Consider the following 19860-nt stretch of genomic DNA (forward strand, 5'->3'; position numbering starts at 1 on the left):
AGTTGTTTCAAGTGGAATTGTGCAAGTAAATTACATTTGGATTTTGGGTTTATTGGTTTTTAGCCCTCACGAGTGGAACGTTTTATGAATCAGTCTTCGCTCCTTAAAATCAAAGGTGTATGTGTGTGAGTATGTCTGTCTGTCAATTGGAGGGGACATCTTGGGGAATTTTGGAGAATTGTCTCAGCTCTGTACCTTGTGTTTCTGTAACCAGGGGAAGCACATTGCAAACAACATGTCTAAAGAAGGAAGAAAAAACACACAGAAGCTTCAGTTTGTGAGGTATGCATTGATTGGCTACGGGCTTGATACTTCCGGGCACATCCCCCTCTATGCCTATTGGGCTCAAAGAAAGAACAAAGTTCTTATTACTTAATGAGTTTTGGGCCCTAATGAAATAAAGGTCAACAATGTTACGGCAATGAAGAGGCCAGGCAGGCAACATCAAGCAGCATCTCTAATGAAGCCCAGAAGAAACTAGAACAGTATGGCTGTCGGTCCATTAGTTAATTTAATCAGAAAAAAAGACTTAACATGACTTGTTATTACTTTATTAGCAGATACATTTGATTTTAAGATGTATAAAAAAAGTACATGTATTTTGTCAAACCACACATTTCACAAAAGGTCTTAAATAATGAGCCTTTTCACTCGTTTGTAGAATGCACAGCATAAGACCAAAAGAATTGACAAATCATTTGAAATAGCTCAACGTATTTACATTTCATATACAGACATTTTACACCATACCCAACAACTATTCTAAAATAAACTCCAAAATACAGATCCCCCTGGATGTGTTATGACTGTCATGTCTAGGGCCAGGAGTGCCTGGAGGAAACACCTGGCCCTAGTTGTATGACAAGTTGGCAACAGAACGCTGGAATAGGGAGGTTCATTCAGACAGAAAAGTTCTGTGGTTTGTAGGGCAGCAGGTTATAGAGCGGGGCGAAGGGAGGGGGGTTGGGGTCGGGATGGAGGGGTACTGATGGATCACTCTGGGGGAACTCCTTCCCCGCTACTGGGGCAAAGTATAAGGAGGCTCTCTGAAAGACGGAACAGAACAGAAAACACAAGCTTAGTTGGATTCAGCTAAACACTATTGTTCCATTTGCTCATTTATAACTACACTCTACGTCTAGGTAAAGAATGGTTACAAAAATATTTTGAATTGAAACCCATGACCAGTTTGAATGGATAAGCAAATAAACGTAATAGATGCCAAATAAATAGATGCCAAATCAAACTAATCTTAGTTTTAGGGAAAAACAATATTGTTTTATTTGTAACTGCACTAAACTTGGGAATAATTACAAACAGCAGGCTTTGAATATCACCTCTTTGAGTGGACAAAGGATAAGAAAGGAAAAAAGTTAAAAAGATTCCAAATAAAAAGATTAGATTCCAAATGGAGGTAGTTCTAATGTTTCTCAGACAAGTTCTTGTTTTCTGGGGGTTTAATGGTTGGATGCATGAGCCTGGTATGATCTACTAGGGCTACTTGGTGCTTTCTGTCTTTCCAGCAGCCAGTAGTTGCAAAGCTGGGTTTTAATAAGAGGGTAAGGTAGACAGACGGTGGGCAGAGGGGGAGGGCAGCAGGATAATATGGGATGGTAGAGGGAGCTGAGTCCTCCCAGAACATCTGTGAGTTTCCATTCAATGTACAGTATCTCACTCCTTTCTCTCCCCTAGGGTTTTACAAGACCAATTACCAGTAACAGGACGACTTGAGCTCAAGACCGAAACATAGTTGCTGTTGAAATATAGTGCATTTGGAAAGTATTCAGACCCCTTCACCTTTTCTACGTTTAGTTATGTTACAGCTTTAATCTAAAATGGATCAAATAAAAAGGGCTTGTATAAGTAAGCATTTCACTATAAGGTCTACACACCTGTTGTATTCGGCGCATGTGACAAATACAATTTGATCTGCAGAGAAGAATACAAGTGTGCCAAGCTTGTAGCGTCATACCGAAGACGACTCGAGGCAGTAATCAGTGCCAAAGGTGCTTCAACAAAGTACTGATTTAAAGGGTCTATAAAACTAATGTGATCTTTTTTTAAATTATATTTTTTTTATACATTTGCAAACATTTCAGAAAATCTGTTTTTGCTTTGTCCTTATGGGGTAGTGTGTGTAGATCGATGGGGGGGGATTCAACCATTTTAGGATAAGGCTGTATCGTAACAAAATGTGGAAAATGTCAAGGGGTCTGAACACTTTCCAAATGCATTGTACATATTTGGCGTCCTGGAAAAACCTTGGCAGGCTCTATTTTTGGCTGGTGTTAAGGAGGAGCTAGTGTCAAAGGCATGCTCTTTGGCAATTTCGCATGCTCTATTTTCCAACCCTTGCACCAGCGTTGGTATTTTACCCTTCTTATATTAACTTGCTTGCTCTGTGGCAGGAGTGGAGATATTTGAGGTGTGCCAATTTCAAGCAGTGCTACTGGTGATACTTAAGACTCTGGTCTTAGCGGTAATGCAATTGGTTAAGTCAATAGACATTCCCGTTTTTTTCTTTATATTGGATATTATTATTTTTTCTGATTGGCCAGTGAGTGGCCAAGCCTCGACACACCCACAACTTGTTTACTTACCAAAACTCGAGCCCGTTAGCTACTGCGCCAATCATTCTGATTGTGAAAATTAAAAAATACAATCGGACACACAAACGTATAATGCTACTGCCAGATCATTGCATTAGATGTATTATAATATAGAGCCCTGTATCTCCAAAAAGAAAAGTTTTCACAAACTGATTAGTTAAATATATTTTCAGATGGATTACAGTACAGTCCCGGATATTCACAAGGTGTTTGGAGTGACTTTGATTGGTCTTAAAGTCATTCAACTTTCACTGCACATTTTTGTTTCTGTTTTTTTTTTTTTACACACATTGAAAGTAGTCATTCGCTTGAAGAAAATAAACTAAAAGTTTACAAGGAGATACAAGGTTTATCCAGGATGGCAATGATTTATTTCTACAACCTCCGCTTCAGTCTTGGGCTTAATTGATCTAGTAAAATCATAGCAGAGAAATGGGTCCGATTCATTATATGGAAACAGCAACTGTGTGTCATGAGCCTTACCTGTGTGGGTAGGCAAGCAGGGTTAGGGATAGGGACACACTTTTTAGAGTAAAAGTCACTACAACACTGAAGATTCAGTGGAAGCAGCAATTTTATTGTTGTGTTTTGCAATAAATAGGTTTCATGATGTGTTTATCATGCAATTCATGTGGATGTAGTTTTTTTATGTGTTCACTATCTGTGAGAGATGTTTGCTTTGACACTTACCCAGTGGGTTTTGCTCTTATCTGTTCCAATACTAACAGGTGTGGAGGGTGTGAGCAAACAGAATTACGAGTGTGTGTGTGTGTGTGTGTGTGTGTGTGTGTGTGTGTGTGTGTGTGTGTGTGTGTGTGTGTGTGTGTGTGTGTGTGTGTGTGTGTGTGTGTGTGTGTGTGTGTGTGTGTGTGTGTGTGTGTGTGTGTGTGTGTGTGTGTGTGTGTGTGTGTGTGTGTGTGACTGACCGGGTAGAGGTGTTGGTGTCCTTTGTTGGTGTTGTCCATCAGCAGGGGGGCAGTGGCGGAGGAAAGACATCCACCCTCTGAGAGATGAGATGACAGCAGGGTCACTGAGCTGCTCCTCTGTCAAACACATACACAAAGAGAGACAAACACATTTTGGAGTGTTGTGAAATGTGTTGTGATACTATTGTGTGTATTCTGAAATACACAGGATATCTGACATTATGTTGTCACCTGGTCTGGCATCAGCAGTCTGCCACATGGATGAACCCCCCCCCCCCCCCAACACAAGCGCACAAACAACCACTTGTTCACACACACACACCCTGACACGCTGCTCATCAACCAGACGTGGTGGGGAGAGAGATTTATAGCGATGCCGTGTTATTTGGATAAGACAGGAAGGGTTGGGGGATCCTGGGGTGGAAGGGGAGAGCTCAGATTTCCAAGAAACAATTATCTCTGACGTTGATGTGTGTCTTCCTGGGCTATGCCCTGCTGTGTCTCCCAGCTCTATCGTGCCACAACACAGAACATAAGCTCCTTCTTCTAATTCAATCAGGGCCGGTTAGCTGTTCTGGTTCTACTGGGGACATTTAACATAGGATGATCGCCAGAGAGATATCTTTCTTTCCTCTTAAGTGAGTCATGACATTTCTAATCTGGATTGCCGGGAAACTAAAAGACACACTTTTGTATTCGATTTGATCATCAGAAAGGTATGAAAATGTCTTTCCCAACCCCCATCCACTCCTTCAAAGCGTTGCTCGGATATGATAGCAGACAGACCTGGGTTCAAAAAAGATTGTAAATACTTGATCTGTGCTTGATTGAGCATGCCTGGCTTAATGGACCGATAAAATAGTTCCAAAACTGTAAACCCTGCACATCTGGCACTCCAGGCAGCCTAAAAACAACACTGACAGTATTTGGACGATTTCATAGCAGAAGAACAATGATAGCAGAAGGTCTTGTAAAGTTTAACGGCTTCCCGGACCACACCCCTACCGGCTCACACTGTTCCATCTTGACACCATATGTCCATAGGAGTCCTCTTGATACATCATCTGGGAGATTGTCTGTAATTTGATACCTCTGCTACTCTCCACAACTATCTCTTGCTGTGTTTGTCCTCAACGGAGGCTTCACCTCCACTCCTCTGGAACACGGTACACCTTGTATGGACTCACTGTACCCTACTGTATCAACACCAGTCACATCAATAGCACTATAGGTTCAATCAAGCAACAGTTATGCAATTTGCCTCCACTCACTTAAAGGAACCAATACTCTAGATCCTTCATCGCTCGAGTCAAAAGTTGTGCACTATAATAGGGAATAGGGCTTCAAACACATAAAGCACTTAAAGTGAGTTGTGTTTTCAGATCTCAGAGGTCTTCTATTGGGATAAGTCCATGTCCCAGGTCATCTCTTTTGTAGATTCATCTCGATCAAATGGAAAAGATAAGCACTCTGGGCTCCCGAGTGGCGCAGCAGTCTAAGGCACTGCCTCTCAGTGCTAGATGCGTCACTACAGACCCTGGTTAGATTCCAGGCTGTATCACAACCGGACGTGACTGGGAGTCCCATAGGACAGCACACAATTGGCCCATCCGTCGTCCAGGTTAAGTCGTCATTGGAAATAAGAATTTATTCTAACTGACTTAACTAGTTAAATAAAGGTTAAATAAAATTAAATAAATGTAACTTCCAGATTTGTTGTGCTTATGTTTTCCATTCATTTGAGGTTGAGGAGGCACATACAGTGGGGCAAAAAAGTATTTAGTCAGCCACCAATTGTGCAAGTTCTCCCACTTAAGATGAGAGAGGCCTGTAATTTTCATCATAGGTACACTTCAACTATGACAGACAAAATGAGAAAAACATATCCAGAAAATGACATTGTAGGATGTTTAATGAATTTATTTGCAAATTATGGTGGAAAATAAGTATTTGGTCAATAACAAAGGTTTACCTCAATACTTTGTTATATACCCTTTGTTGGCAATGACAGAGGTCAAACGTTTTCTGTAAGTCTTCACAAGGTTTTCACACACTGTTGCTGGTATTTTGACCCATAACTCAATGCAGATCTCTTCTAGGGCATTGATGTTTTGGGGCTGTTGCTGGGCAACACAGACTTTCAACTCCCTCCAAAGATTTTCTATGGGGTTGAGATCTGGAGACTGGCTAGGCCACTCCAGGACCTTGAAATGCTTCTTACGAAGCCACTCCTTCGTTGCCCGGGCGGTGTGTTTGGGATCATTGTCATGCTGAAAGACCCAGCCACGTTTCATCTTCAATGCCCTTGCTGATGGAAGGAGGTTTTCACTCAAAATCTCACGATACATGGCCCCATTCATTCTTTCCTTTACACAGATCAGTTGTCCTGGTCCCTTTGCAGAAAAACAGCCCCAAAGCATGATGTTTCCACCCCCATGATTCACAGTAGGTATGGTGTTCTTTGGATGCAACTCAGCATTCTTTGTCCTCCAAGCACGACGAGTTGAGTTTTTACCAAAAGGTTTTTGGGTTTCATCTGATCATATGACATTCTCCCAATCTTCTTCTGGATCATCCAAATGCTCTCTAGCAAACTTCAGACGGGCCTGGACATGTACTGGCTTAAGCAGGGGGACACGTCTGGCACTGCAGGATTTGAGTCCCTGGCGGCGTAGTGTGTTACTGATGGTAGGCTTTGTTACTTTGGTCCCAGCTCTCTGCAGGTCATTCACTAGGTCCCCCTGGGTGGTTCTGGGATTTTTGCTCACCGTTCTTGTGATCATTTTGACCCCACGGTGTGAGATCTTGCATGGAGCCCCAGATCGAGGGAGATTATCAGTGGTCTTGTATGTCTTCCATTTCCTAATAATTGCTCCCACTGTTGATTTCTTCAAACCAAGCTGCTTACCTATTGCAGATTCAGTCTTCCCAGCCTGGTGCAGGTCTACAATTTTGTTTCTGGTGTCCTTTGACAGCTCTTTGGTCTTGGCCATAGTGGAGTTTGGAGTGTGACTGTTTGAGGTTGTGAACAGGGGTCTTTTATACTGATAACAAGTTCAAACAGGTGCCATTAATACAGGTAATGAGTGGAGGACAGAGGAGCCTCTTAAAGAAGAAGTTACAGGTCTGTGAGAGCCAGAAATCTTGCTTGTTTGTAGGTGACCCAATACTTATTTTCCACCCTAATTTGCAAATAAATTCATTAAACATCCTACAATGTCATTTTCTGGATATGTTTTTCTCATTTTGTCTGTCATAGTTGAAGTGTACCTATGATGAAAATTACAGGCCTCTCTCATATTTTTAAGTGGGAGAACTTGCACAATTGGTGGCTGACTAAATACCTTTTTGCCCCACTGTAGCTGGATCTACACAACCTGAAAACATCTGAGAAACTTTGAATTTGGAGTGTAATTTCCCTAAAATGTCCCTATAATGAATAACACAGTATACCCTTGATTCAATCCGTAGAGCTGAAGACCTGCGCTGCAGCGCGATAGAAATTTAAAGGCAATGTTCCCGCGTGCTGCATTTATGGTATGTCGGCTCAATCGAAAATTATCTTGAAATTTCAATCGCGCTACAACTCAGACCTTCAGCGCTACGAATTGAATCAAGCCCAATATTAACCTGTGAGCCCGAGGAATGTACCCATATAAATAACACGGCAAAGTATTTCAGAACCATGGACAGCTACAGTTAGCCAGTGCAGGAGAAAGGCGCTGATGGTTCAGCTCCACTACAGGCGGGCCGTGTCCCGCACCCAACACCACTCATTATGAGCTGTTGCCACACACCTGTGGGCTACTGAGAAGAATGTTTGGAATGGGCAGGAGCAGACCTGCATGGCAAGAGAATGCCACCTGATTTGGATTATTTTTCCCAATCCCCTTTCTCCAGGTTTAATACAATATGGAATAAAATCTGGATATGATTTAACTGCAAGTACTGATTAAGACTCCTGATAGTACACCACAAACCTTTAAGCATTGCACAAGTACATTTGCGTGCAATTTTAGCCACAGCCTGTCTCTCTCACCTGGTCCTTGATGCTTCCCAGCACAGCAGTGGTCAGGATACCCAGGAAGAAGGCCACCAGGTTGAGGCTGGTCAGCACCCAGATCAACACGTACAGGGACAGCACGTCCCCGCAGCTCCGCACACCCACAAACTCATAGTAGTTGTTCATGTAGCCCCCACTACAAGATAGGACAACAGAATGTCACTAACAACAAATCCTTTAACAATATTATTACATTTATGCTATTAATATGCCATTCATAGAATAACATTAGGCTACTTTATAAAGCTATATTATTAAGCTAGTATGAAATGAGTTGGGCAGGACCAGGAGTTCTCACAGACCATTGTTTTTTATTTCACCTTTATTTTGACAGGGAAGTCAAACTGAGACGAGGGTCTCTTTTTCAGATACAATATACAAGATTACAAAACATATTAAGAAAAAGACACATTCATCAACATAGAGGTCATTACTCTGAACGCACCAAGTGAGACAAGTGGCCTCGTTTATAAAAATGTTCTCAGATTTATACATGAAGTTAGTCGTAAGATCATTTCCGACTGTGTGCTTACGTTGGATTCATAAAACATACTGAGCATAAAAAACCTTGCTTGCGCAGCTTCTAAGAAGCCCATTTGTAACTTACGCACCTGTGATCCATAAATCTCAAATGAATTTTGAATTGACGGCACCTGAACATGCCTTACAATCAGCGATTTCCCCTTATAGAATGCTAGCACAAATGAGGGTTTAGTCAGGAATAGCCATGGACTGAAAGAGAAAAGCAGACTTTTTGGAAGTCGAGATCACGGCGATGGTAGAGGAGATTGAAGACAGGCAACACGTGTTATTCGGTGGACTAAATAGTGGGTTGACAAACAAAGCCAAACAGGTAGCTTGGGAGTGGGACACCGCTGCAGTGAACGAGGTGGGGCAGCAAGACAGAACTGTGGCTGATGTGAAAAAGAAATGCAATGACCTTAAACTGCAAGGGATAAAAAGAATCGCCATACATAACCAGCAGGAAAATCACCTACATCAAGTCTAGACTTGGCATAGAGATAAGATCATTTCCACGTCAAAGTAAGGTTTAATAAATAACTACTTATATGTGGTTTTCTGCATAAGTCATACTTAAGATCAAAATGGATTGTAAGTCCGTTTTATAAATGAGGTCCCAGAGCATCCACATAAAGGGCACAACAAAAACTAAAATCAGCTTTCCCCAACTCTGTGGAGACCGAAGGGGCCTCCAGTGTTATTCAAGCCTGGTTTGGTCATTTGTACGTCTAAATTGAATTAATGATGATAGATACATAAGAAGTCTCTGCATGAGTGGTTTCGTAGATAAACACATGAAAATGTTGCTCTCTCCTTACATACAAAGAGGCCCAACTAGTGCTGTTACGGTGACATTTTACCGCCACACTGGCGTTCATGAGTCATGACGGCAGTCAAATTCCATGTGACCGTTTAGACACGGTAATTAGACTTCTCCAAGCTCTGATGCTGCTGATGGTTATTAGTGGCCTACCGAACTTGCTAACTGCTACCAAACTTGCTAACTGGACTCTATTGTCCCTCTAATCACTCTGACATCAATGCAAATGTATTTGAAAATCTAATCACACTTCATGAGAGCCCATGAGCTCATGTTGCGCAACATTTCTATAGGCTATGCAATTGCGTGAGAAAACAGAGTGATGGTCTCTATTAAAAAGGTGTCTGGCTAGACTGCAAACTCTCCTTCCAGACTCATATCAAACATCTCCAATCGAAAATCAAATCAAGAGTCGGCTTTCTATTCCGCAACAAAGCCTCCTTCACTCACGCCGCCAAGCTTACCCTAGTAAAACTGACTATCCTACCGATCCTCGACTTCGGTGATGTCATCTACAAAATTGCTTCCAACACTCTACTCAGCAAACTGGATAGAGTTTATCACAGCGCCATCCGTTTTGTCACTAAAGCACCTTATACCACCCACCACTGCAACTTGTATGCTCTAGTCGGCTGGCCCTCGCTACATATTCGTCGCCAGACCCACTGGCTCCAGGTCATCTACAAGTCCATGCTAGGTAAAGCTCCGCCTTATCTCAGTTCACTGGTCACGATGGCAACACCCATCCGTAGCACGCGCTCCAGCAGGTGTATCTCACTGATCATCCCTAAAGCCAACACCTCATTTGGCCGCCTTTCGTTCCAGTACTCTGCTGCCTGTGACTGGAACGAATTGCAAAAATCGCTGAAGTTGGATACTTTTATCTCCCTCACCAACTTCAAACATCAGCTATCTGAGCAGCTAACCGATCGCTGCAGCTGTACATAGTCTATTGGTAAATAGCCCACCCATTTTCACCTACCTCATCCCCACACTGTTTTTATTTATTTACTTTTCTGCTCTTTTGCACACCAATATCTCTACCTGTACATGACCATCTGATCATTTATCACTCCAGTGTTAATCTGCAAAATTGTAATTTATTCGCCTACCTCCTCATGCCTTTTGCACACAATGTATATAGACTCCCCTTTTTTTCTATTGTGTTATTGACTTGTTAATTGTTCACTCCATGTGTAACTCTGTGTTGTCCACACTGCTATGCTTTATCTTGGCCAGGTCGCAGTTGCAAATGAGAACTTGTTCTCAACTAGCCTACCTGGTTAAATAAAGGTGAAATAAAAAATAAAATTTAAAAAGAGGTGGATCCCATCAGCTTTCTATAAGCTAGACCTACTATATTTATTTCTCAACTTCCTAATATTAAGCACATTGCTTCTCTTTACAACAGGAGTATAGCCTACCTAGCTGGAATAAAACATGAACCATGCTTTTTAAGTGCATAGATGACATGTATTTTTGCCTCTGCCCCTGTTTGAGACAGGTGCATAGTAATGGCCCATTCTAAATCAAAACAAATTTCACACATATATTATTTAGTATATGTAAAAACAAGATTAAATCAAGAACAGTCTGAAGGCTGACAATATTGGCCTATCACTTGTGAATGATGCCCAGCTAGTGTGCAGTAAGGCAAGAAACAACAAATGCCTTTTTTTCTCAATTTTTTCAAATCATAGTCGCACACCTCATGTAGTCTAGCCCATATACCTATATGTTTTTATTTTTTTATTATTTTATTTTACCTTTATTTAACCAGGCAAGTCAGTTAAGAACACATTCTTATTTTCAATGACGGCCTGGGAACAGTGGGTTAACTGCCTGTTCAGGGGCAGAACGACAGATGTGTACCTTGTCAGCTCGGGGGTTTGAACTCGCAACCTTCCGGTTACTAGTCCAACGCTCTAACCACTAGGCTACGCTGCTGCCCATAAGGTTTGTATCGCAGCTAAAGTGGCCAAATAACGTCTTAACATTTTAAGCACATGAAACTGGTTTACAACAGGTGTAGAGCCTAACTGGCATACATTGGCAGAAGATCATTTTCACCATAAAAATCCACCTTTATAATAAACACATTACATGCATAGTCACGTTTGCAGTCACTTCTGAGAATGGTGTTTTCCCACTAATTGATTGCATTTTGGAATATTGGCGCTTATAGCCTACTGCCATATGCACATTGCTGCAATTATAGCCTACTGCCATATGCACATTGCTGCAATTATAGCCTACTGCCATATGCACATTGCTGCACTTATAGCCTACTGCCATATGCACATTGCTGCACTTATAGCCTACTGCCATATGCACATTGCTGCACTTATAGCCTACTGCCATATGCACATTGCTGCACTTATAGCCTACTGCCATATGCACATTGCTGCGCTTATAGCCTACTGCCATATGCACATTGCTGCGCTTATAGCCTACTGCCATATGCACATTGATGCACTTATAGCCTACTGCCATATGCACATTGCTGCGCTTATAGCCTACTGCCATATGCACATTGCTGCGCTTATAATGTGAAGGAATAGACTAACAGTTTATCAACATTTTAAGCTAGACGTTCTGATCTGTTGCGTCAGCCACATTGCTCACATTTTTTTAATGCTAGTGGTTGTATTAATTTGGGATCTATCGCATCCCACAACTGTCCCAGACTATGTTTGGAATATTTATTTATTGTACAAAATAGATAAACTTTTGCACTATTGGGATAGTAGATCTCCTGACATGTCAATGATGTGTCGTGAAACAGTGTTTTTTGATGAAGGAATTGTCTGTATAGTTTTGTTGGCCTTTTCCCCCAGCATTGTCCCAGCCATATCCATGGCAGCAGGAAGAATTAAGTCCTCCACAATATTATGGGGCTTGCCTGTCCTAGCCACTCGGTAGCTCACCATATAAGACGCTTCTAGCCCCTTCTTATTAATGGTATCTGTTGCTTATATACATGTCTTAATTCTCGCTCAAAAAACTCCCGTGGCTTATTTTTCAAATGGGCATGTGTTGTTTCAAAATGTCTGCGTAAGAGTGAAGGTTTCATCGAGCTGTGAGAAAACACACTGTGGCTGAGGAAAGGCACTACTCCCAATATACACTACCTTTCAAAGGTCTGGGGTCACTTAGAAATGTCATTTTTTTAAATTAAGATAAGCACATTTTTTGTCCATTAAAATAACATCAAATTGATCAGAAATACATTGTAGACTGTTAATGTTGTAAATCACTATTGTAGCTGGAAATGGCAGAATATTTATGGAATATCTACATAGGCGTACAGAGGCCCATTATCAGCAACCATCACTCCTGTATTCCAATGGCACGCTGTGTTAGCTAATCCAAGTTTATAATTTTAAAAGGCTAATTGATCATTAGAAAACCCTTTTGCAATTATGTTAGCACAGCTGAAAACTGTTGTTTCTGATTAAAGAAGCAATAAAACTGGCCTTTGTTAGACTAGTTGAGTATCTGGAGCCTCAGCATTTGTGGGTTTGACGACAGGCTCAAAATGGACAGAAACAAAGAGCTTTATTCTGAAACTCCTCAGTCTATTCTTGTTCTGGGAAATGAAGGCTATTCCATGCGAGGAATTGCCAAGAAACTGAAGATCTCGTACAACGCTGTGCACTACTCCCTTCACATAACAGCGCAAACTGGCTCTAGCCAGAATAGAAAGAGGAGTGGGAGGCCTTGGTGCACAACTGAGCAAGAGGACAAGTGCATTAGAGTGTCTAGTTTGAGAAACAGACGCCTTTCAAGTCCTCAACTGGCAGCTTCATTAAATAGTACCCGCAAAACACCAGTCTCAACGTCAACAGTGATTAAGCGACTCCGGGATGCTGGCCTGCTGGGGGCAATAACACAATGCCACAGATGTCTACATTTTGAGGGAGCGTGCAATTGGCATGCTGACTGCAGGAATGTACGGCAGAGAGAAAGCAGAGGACTTTCTCACTGTATGGATCCTGCCTGCACATACACTATACGAGCCGGAGATTACCAACTTGGTGCTGTAGAAGCAAGCAGTAAATTGCAGAGCATTGAGCCAAAACACCGGTCAACAAGTTAAAGAAAGACAGGTAGTAGGAGCATTCGCTTACCAACGAGCAGCATGGTGTGATTGAGCGTGGAGTGAAGGAACAGTGAATGATGGCTCATGAGGGCAGTGGGAAGAGAGATGAGTTGGTCTGTACACCATTCAACCTGGCTATTCCTGACTAAACCCTCATTTGTGCATGTTTGAGCCTACTTCAGCTTAAATAGGGCAGAATCATTGTGATAGCTAATGTGTGAAGAGCATTCTGGCACAAAATGCCTTCAAAGCATCACACGGGTGGGTGGGTTCTACACATTGATGATGTGAGGGGTGAGTTACCACATATACGGTATATAAAGTTATTTTAGTTAGATGATTAAAGTTAGTTAGATTATTACCGGTTGGATCTGTGGCTTATCAGACTTGCTTTCAATGAGAAATCTGTTGGGTCGTACACAAAGCTACATGATGGATCTTTAATGTACAGTATGTGCATCTTTGACTCACTTGGCACAGTCATAAAGGTCGCAGCAGTAGCAGGTCCCACTGCGTACCTTCATAGTACATGACTCCGTGAGACCCTGGCACGGCACCTGCAAGAGGAGGCAGACACTCTAATCAACAGCATTGAGTGACAGGCACAGTACAAGCAGAGATTAGTCAAAGGTGATAGATCCCTCCCTTAAAATGTATTTTCCCCCTGCCAGACAGTATGTACTACACATATTTTCAGAATTGGACAGGATAGCTAACTCAGTAAGTCATATTGCTATGCGTGCAGTTGTACTTACAGAGGCATAGTAATTCTCATAGATGTAGCTATTTCCACTTGTGTAAAACTGGCATCTCCCTGCTTTCAGAGGACGGACATCCTGGTGTGGGACAGACAGAGAGACATGATATCGTAATGCATGAGAGAATTGACTAGACTGCAGTTTAAACACAGCTGCAATGACTCCATCCAGTTCCAGCACATCCCTTTTGAATAGCATTTGCCAATTAGACTCCATATCATTCTGGCATTGTAAAGTTCTCCTATAAAACAGATGATGGATGTAAAATATATATACACTAAGTGTACTAAACATTAGGGACACCTGCTCTTTCCATGACATAGACTGACCAGGTGAATCCAGATGAAAGTTATGACCTCTTATTGATGTCACCTGTTAAATCCACTTCAGTCAGTGTAGATGATGGGGAGGAGGCAGGTTAAATGATGATTTGTAAGCCTTGAGACAATTGAGACATGGATTGTGTGCCATTCAGGGGGTGAATGGGCAAGACAAAAGATTTAAGTGCCTTTGAACGGGGTATGGTAGTAGGTTCCAGGCGCACCGGTTTGAGTCTGTCAAAAACTGCAACGCTGCTGGGTTTTTCCACTCTTGACAGTTTCCTGTGTGTATCACGACCCAAAGGACATCCAGTGATACAACTATGGGAGGCATTGGAGTCAACATGGGCCAGCTTCCCTGTGGAAAGCTTTACACACCCTGTAGAGTCCATGCCCTGACAAATTGAGGCTGCTCTGAGGGCAAACGGGAGTATAACTCAATATTAGGAAGGTGTTGCTAATGTTTTGAACACTGTGTATACAGTGGTGTAAAGTACTTAAGTAAAAATACTTTAAAGTACTACTTAAGTAGTTTTTGTGGGTATCTATACCTTACTATTTATATTTTTGACAACTTTTACTTTTACTTCACTAAATTCCTAAAGAAAATAATGTACTTTTTACTCCATACATTTTCAATGACACCCAAAAGTACTCAAAAGTTACATTTTGAATGCTCATCCCTACTGCCTCTGATCTGGACACTAAACCCAAATGCATAATTTGGCTGGCTATCCGTACATTTTAAAAACAAGAAAATGGTTCCGTCTGCTTGAATTAATATAAAGATTTTCAAATAATTTATACTTTTACTTTTGATACTTAAGTATATTTTAGCAATTACATTTACCTTTGATACTACAGTATATTTAGAACCAAATACTTTTAGACTTTAATTGAGTAACTTTCTAATAAGGTATCCATAATTTTACTCAAATATGACAATTGGGTATTTTTTCCCACCACTGAGTATATACTGGAACCAGAAGATGGATGTAAAATATATATACAGTATATGTTATGAATTTTGCAGGTTTTGCTCAGGCATTGTAAACAGATAGTAGTGATGTACTACGCTGTTCAACACATACTGTAGATAAGTATATCAACAAGTTGGACACTACATTGGAACAAGTCAAGTCAACTCTTGTTATTGACATTTGTAAGTACCGAATGCATACATATGAAGGATGTTTATTTGATCACCCAGTTGCAGGAGAACCTTCCTGAAAGTAGTAAATGTAAAACTTTTAGTGCAATTTCCACTTTTAAATTTCAGACTTAATTTTCTCTTATGAAAAATGTATCAACCCCCACAACAATGTTGATGAATTCTAATCCACATAATAATTTACATTTCCTTTTGCTGCAGGATTACCTTCCTGCGGTAGCAAATATGCTCAAATTAAGATCCTGCATCTGTACAGTGCATTGGAATGTTTCTGTGACAAAAGCTGGCATATTATGTTACGTCTAGTCTATGAGACCAGGCTGCTATACCCAAAGACTTACTTCTGTCTGCTTTGGCTATATTCACTCTTGATAACAGTTTAGAGAAAAACAGAAGAAATGCAGAATTTACATAATTAAATATTGCATAAGGAAACCTTCACTTAGACACATAATACATGGCATATTGACAAACCTTGTTCATTTGGAGGTGTTATTGATGCTTTGAATTTTACAATTCAATCTCTGTTTCTTTAAATGTTTTTAATAGGGTTTTGATAGAGGCAAACAGTCCTAGCTGAAGCTGGGATCAATGGTCTAATAAAATAACTTGCTTGCTGGGTTTCCCAGCCCTCCTTCCACTACATACTAACACAGACGCCCTGAACAGACGCCCTGTACGTTAAAGTTTATTGCAAGTATTGAAGCTATATTGTGCTATGGATGGCAAAAGGAACATTCGATCTTGTGTGAAATTTTCGGTTGGGTTGACACATTGAAATGGGAGAGGACGCTCTCTCATGACCACACTCATCTACAGGGAGTGAGACTCAATCCAAACTGCTTTCAACATTACAGGCAGGGTGGGTCAATCTCCATCCACACACACACGATGGAACACTCATGCATGAACACTAATATTACAGCTATTCTCACAAACACTCTCATGCACAACATCAAGATCAGAGACTGGGGGAAGAGAAACTGAGATCAAGCCCTACTACTGACTGAATAAATGAGAAATAAATGAGTTTTCCCCCCTAAGATTGCTATTTTCACACTGAATGAGAAATAAATTAGCTTTATTAAGTAAGATTTTCATTTCCGTTCACAATTGTCTCAAACCCCCTGTGATCTGTTGAGTTGAAAGACACATGTGGAGCAGCAACGTTACTCACCACGTTGAAAACGATGAAGACGCCATCCACCACCAGACACAGGAAGGAGGCAATGATCCCGAAGCTGAGGAAAACAATGGCCGCCACAAGCTGGAGAGAAAGGGAATAAGACATTATTAGAGTAGACAGAAACATACATACATGACTGAGCACATGCTAGTTGGACTAATGTTCAACAACAAAACTAGGAAGACAGTACACTGTATATATCCTCCCAAGTGGGTTGTAGCAATCCCACTGGGCACCAACATCACGTCATCGTCTCCTCCACGTTGGTTCAAGGTCATTCACATGAAATGGCGTGGAAACAACGTTGATCCAACCAGCGTGTGCCCAGAAGACCAAATTGTTGTTACAATAAACACACTTGGGAGCCTATATTGATTTAAGACATCATGTCAGACAAAGTGCAAACAGCTGTGTCAAAGCAAACTTTCACTCAACTCAAGTGAAAAGAGAGAGACGCAGGTTGAACGGTATGATGATGATTAAAATATGATTAAAAGAGAAACACAGTATGAAGGAACACAGAGAAACACATGTAAAAAGCACAACAACTGTTTATGGTCAAAAGCATGTTATGTGCCCAGTGCCAATTAACCCAAGCTCTGTTGAGTAAAAACAGACTTCCTTTTTTAACGTAATAGTATTTACTTGCAACCCATGACTGGTTTCTGTCTTGTCTGACAGTTCAGCTACCCTATCCTAACATCTAACGTGAGATGAGTTATGAGAAATACAGTATAAGCAATCATATTCCATGGTCGAGGAACATTTTTCATCTTAATCCAAGTTGCTGGTACAAGAGTCGACTTAAACAACAGATCCACTCAGGAGATTCACTCGGTTTTCTTGGGCATCTCTGATCATCTCACATGGGCCCTAAAAGTTGTCTGGCTGTGAAATGATGTCCAACATAGCTGAGTAGATTCAACAAAATGTCACCCAGTGTTAACACAATATCCCCACTGAGACAGAGAGAGAGAGCGAGAAAGAGAGAGAAAGAGAGAGAGAAAGAGAGAGAGAGAGAAAGAGAGAGAGAGAGAAAGAGAGAGAGAGAGAAAGAGAGAAAGAGAGAGAGAGAGAGAGAGAGAGAGAAAAGAGAGAGAGAGAGAGAGAGAAAGAAAGAGAGAGAGAAGATAGAGAAAGAGAGAAAGAGAGAAAGAGAGAGAGAAAGAGAAAGAGAGAGAGAGAGAGAGAGAGAGAGAGAGAGAGAGAGAGAGAGAGAGAGAGAGAGAGAGAGAGAGAGAGAGAGAGAGAGAAAGAGAGAGAGAGAAAGAGAGAGAGAGAGAGAGAGAGAGAGAAGATAGAGAAGATAGAGAAAGGGAGCTGTGGCTGCCAGCAGACAAAAATAAACAGATTGTGGACCTACGGGAAGCTTGGTCTGGGATGTGTTCATTACCCACTCTGCAAAAACTGGTTGCATCAATGTTGTTTCCATGTCATTTAAAAAAAATCCATCTGATGAAGTTGGATCAATGTGGAAAACTGATTTGATTGCAAAAAGTCATCAACGTCAGGGAGTTTCATATTTTTTAAAAATTGAATGACATGGTGGGGGGGAAATTACTTTGCAATCACGTTAATTGACATCTCAACCAAATATAAATCAAAACTAGACGTTGAAATTATATTTGTGCCCAGTGGGTAGGCAGCAAATTGAAGAAAACTGCCTGAGATTGGAAGGAACTACAGTACATTGACTTGCCTTCAGAAAGTATTCATACCCCTTGACTTATTACATATTTTGTTGCGTTACAGACTGAATTCAAAATGGATTAAATAAATAAATAAATCACCCATCTACACATAATACCCCATAATGACAAAGCAAAAACATGTTTTTATAAATTTGCAAATGTATTGAAAATAAAATACAGAAATATCTAATACTTTGTAGAAGCACCTTTAACAGCAATTACTGATGTGAGTCTTTCTGGGTAAGTCTCTAAGAGCTTTCCACGGCTGGATTGTGCACTATTTGCCCATTATTATTTTCAACATTATTCAAGCTCTGTCAAATTGGTTGTTGATCATTGCTAGACAAACAATTTTGTCCTGCTGAAAGGTATCTCCCAGTGTCTGGGTTGAAAGCAGACTAAACCAGGTTTCCCTCTAGTATTTTGCCTGTGCTTATCTCCATTCCAATAAATAAAAAATATCCTGGAAAAACTCACATCCTTAACGATTACAAACATACCTATAACCAATGTTCCCTCAAAAAAAAAATGTGGGCACTGAGCAAACTTCAGGTCTGCCGAGCGCAAACGTGAACGTTTTGAAAATGTTGTGAAACTTCTGCCGTGCATTTACTGTGAACACTGAGGCTGTACCCACTTTAAGTTACAGTTATAACAGTGGCCAAGTAGGCAAATGTGGCTATTTGATCATAATGAAGGCCTATCAAATGGAGAAAATGCATCCCATAACATTTTAACAGCTGTTCTATCATTCAGCCTAATGTAGCAGACAATGAGTAGTGTTCAATGTAGGCCTTCATTCCATGAGACTTTTGAAAACAATATATATTAACCTGTCTATCCACTTGTCCTTCAGACAGGATGGTGACTGAAAATGTTATTGTTTGAGGCAAAAAAACACTTTACAAAAATGAAATGCATTATTATTCCCATACCATTACTACAGAGAATAAGACAAATGATGCTACTTAGCTTATTCAAGCCTGTCTCAAAATACACTGCTCAAAAAAATGAAGGGAACACTAAAATAACACATCCTAATTCTGAATGAATGAAATATTCTTATTAAATACTTTTTTCTTTACATAGTTAAATGTGCTGACAACAAAATCACACAAAAATTATCAATGGAAATCAAATTTATCAACCCATGGAGGTCTGGATTTGGAGTCACACTCAAAATTAAAGGGGAAAACCACACTGATCCAACTTTGATGTAATGTCTTTAAAACATGTCAAAATGAGGCTCAGTAGTGTGTGTCCTCCACGTGCCTGTATGACCTCCCTACAATGCCTGGGCATGCTCCTGATGAGGTGGCGGATGGTATCCTGAGGGATCGCCTCCCAGACCTGGAATAAAGCATCAGCCAAATCCTGGACAGTCTGTGGTGCAGCGTGGCGTTGGTGGATGGAGCGAGACATGATGTCCCAGATGTGCTCAGTTGAATTCAGGTCTGGGGAACGGGCGGGCCAGTCCATAGCATCAATGCCTTCCTCTTGCAGGAACTTCTGACACACTCCAGCCACATGAGGTCTAGCATTGTCTTGCAGTAGGAGGAACCCAGGGCCAACCGCACCAGCATATGGTCTCACAAGGGGTCTGAAGATCTCATCTCGGTATCTAATGGCAGTCAGGCTACCTCTGGCGAGGACACGGAGGGCTGTGCGGCCCCCCCAAAGAAATGCCACCAC

At 41.1% G+C, this 19860-nt stretch overlaps 1 protein-coding gene across 1 annotated transcript in view; it reads right to left on the reverse strand.

The window, feature by feature from the left end:
* Nucleotides 1-492: 492 nt before the first annotated feature.
* Nucleotides 493-19860, reverse strand: part of LOC123992890 (transmembrane protein 255B-like) — a 29446-nt gene continuing 10078 nt past the window's right edge. Inside the window, exons 4-9 of the mRNA XM_046294504.1 lie at nt 16469-16558; nt 13798-13878; nt 13514-13599; nt 7575-7734; nt 3536-3652; nt 493-1046 (exon numbers count right to left, since the gene is read on the reverse strand). Of these exons, the coding sequence (XP_046150460.1) occupies nt 900-1046; nt 3536-3652; nt 7575-7734; nt 13514-13599; nt 13798-13878; nt 16469-16558 (681 nt within the window). The 3' untranslated portion in view covers nt 493-899. The remainder of the gene's footprint in view (nt 1047-3535; nt 3653-7574; nt 7735-13513; nt 13600-13797; nt 13879-16468; nt 16559-19860) is intronic.

Source organism: Oncorhynchus gorbuscha, linkage group LG13 (genome assembly GCF_021184085.1).
Source record: "Oncorhynchus gorbuscha isolate QuinsamMale2020 ecotype Even-year linkage group LG13, OgorEven_v1.0, whole genome shotgun sequence".
Taxonomy (NCBI): Eukaryota; Metazoa; Chordata; class Actinopteri; order Salmoniformes; family Salmonidae; genus Oncorhynchus; species Oncorhynchus gorbuscha.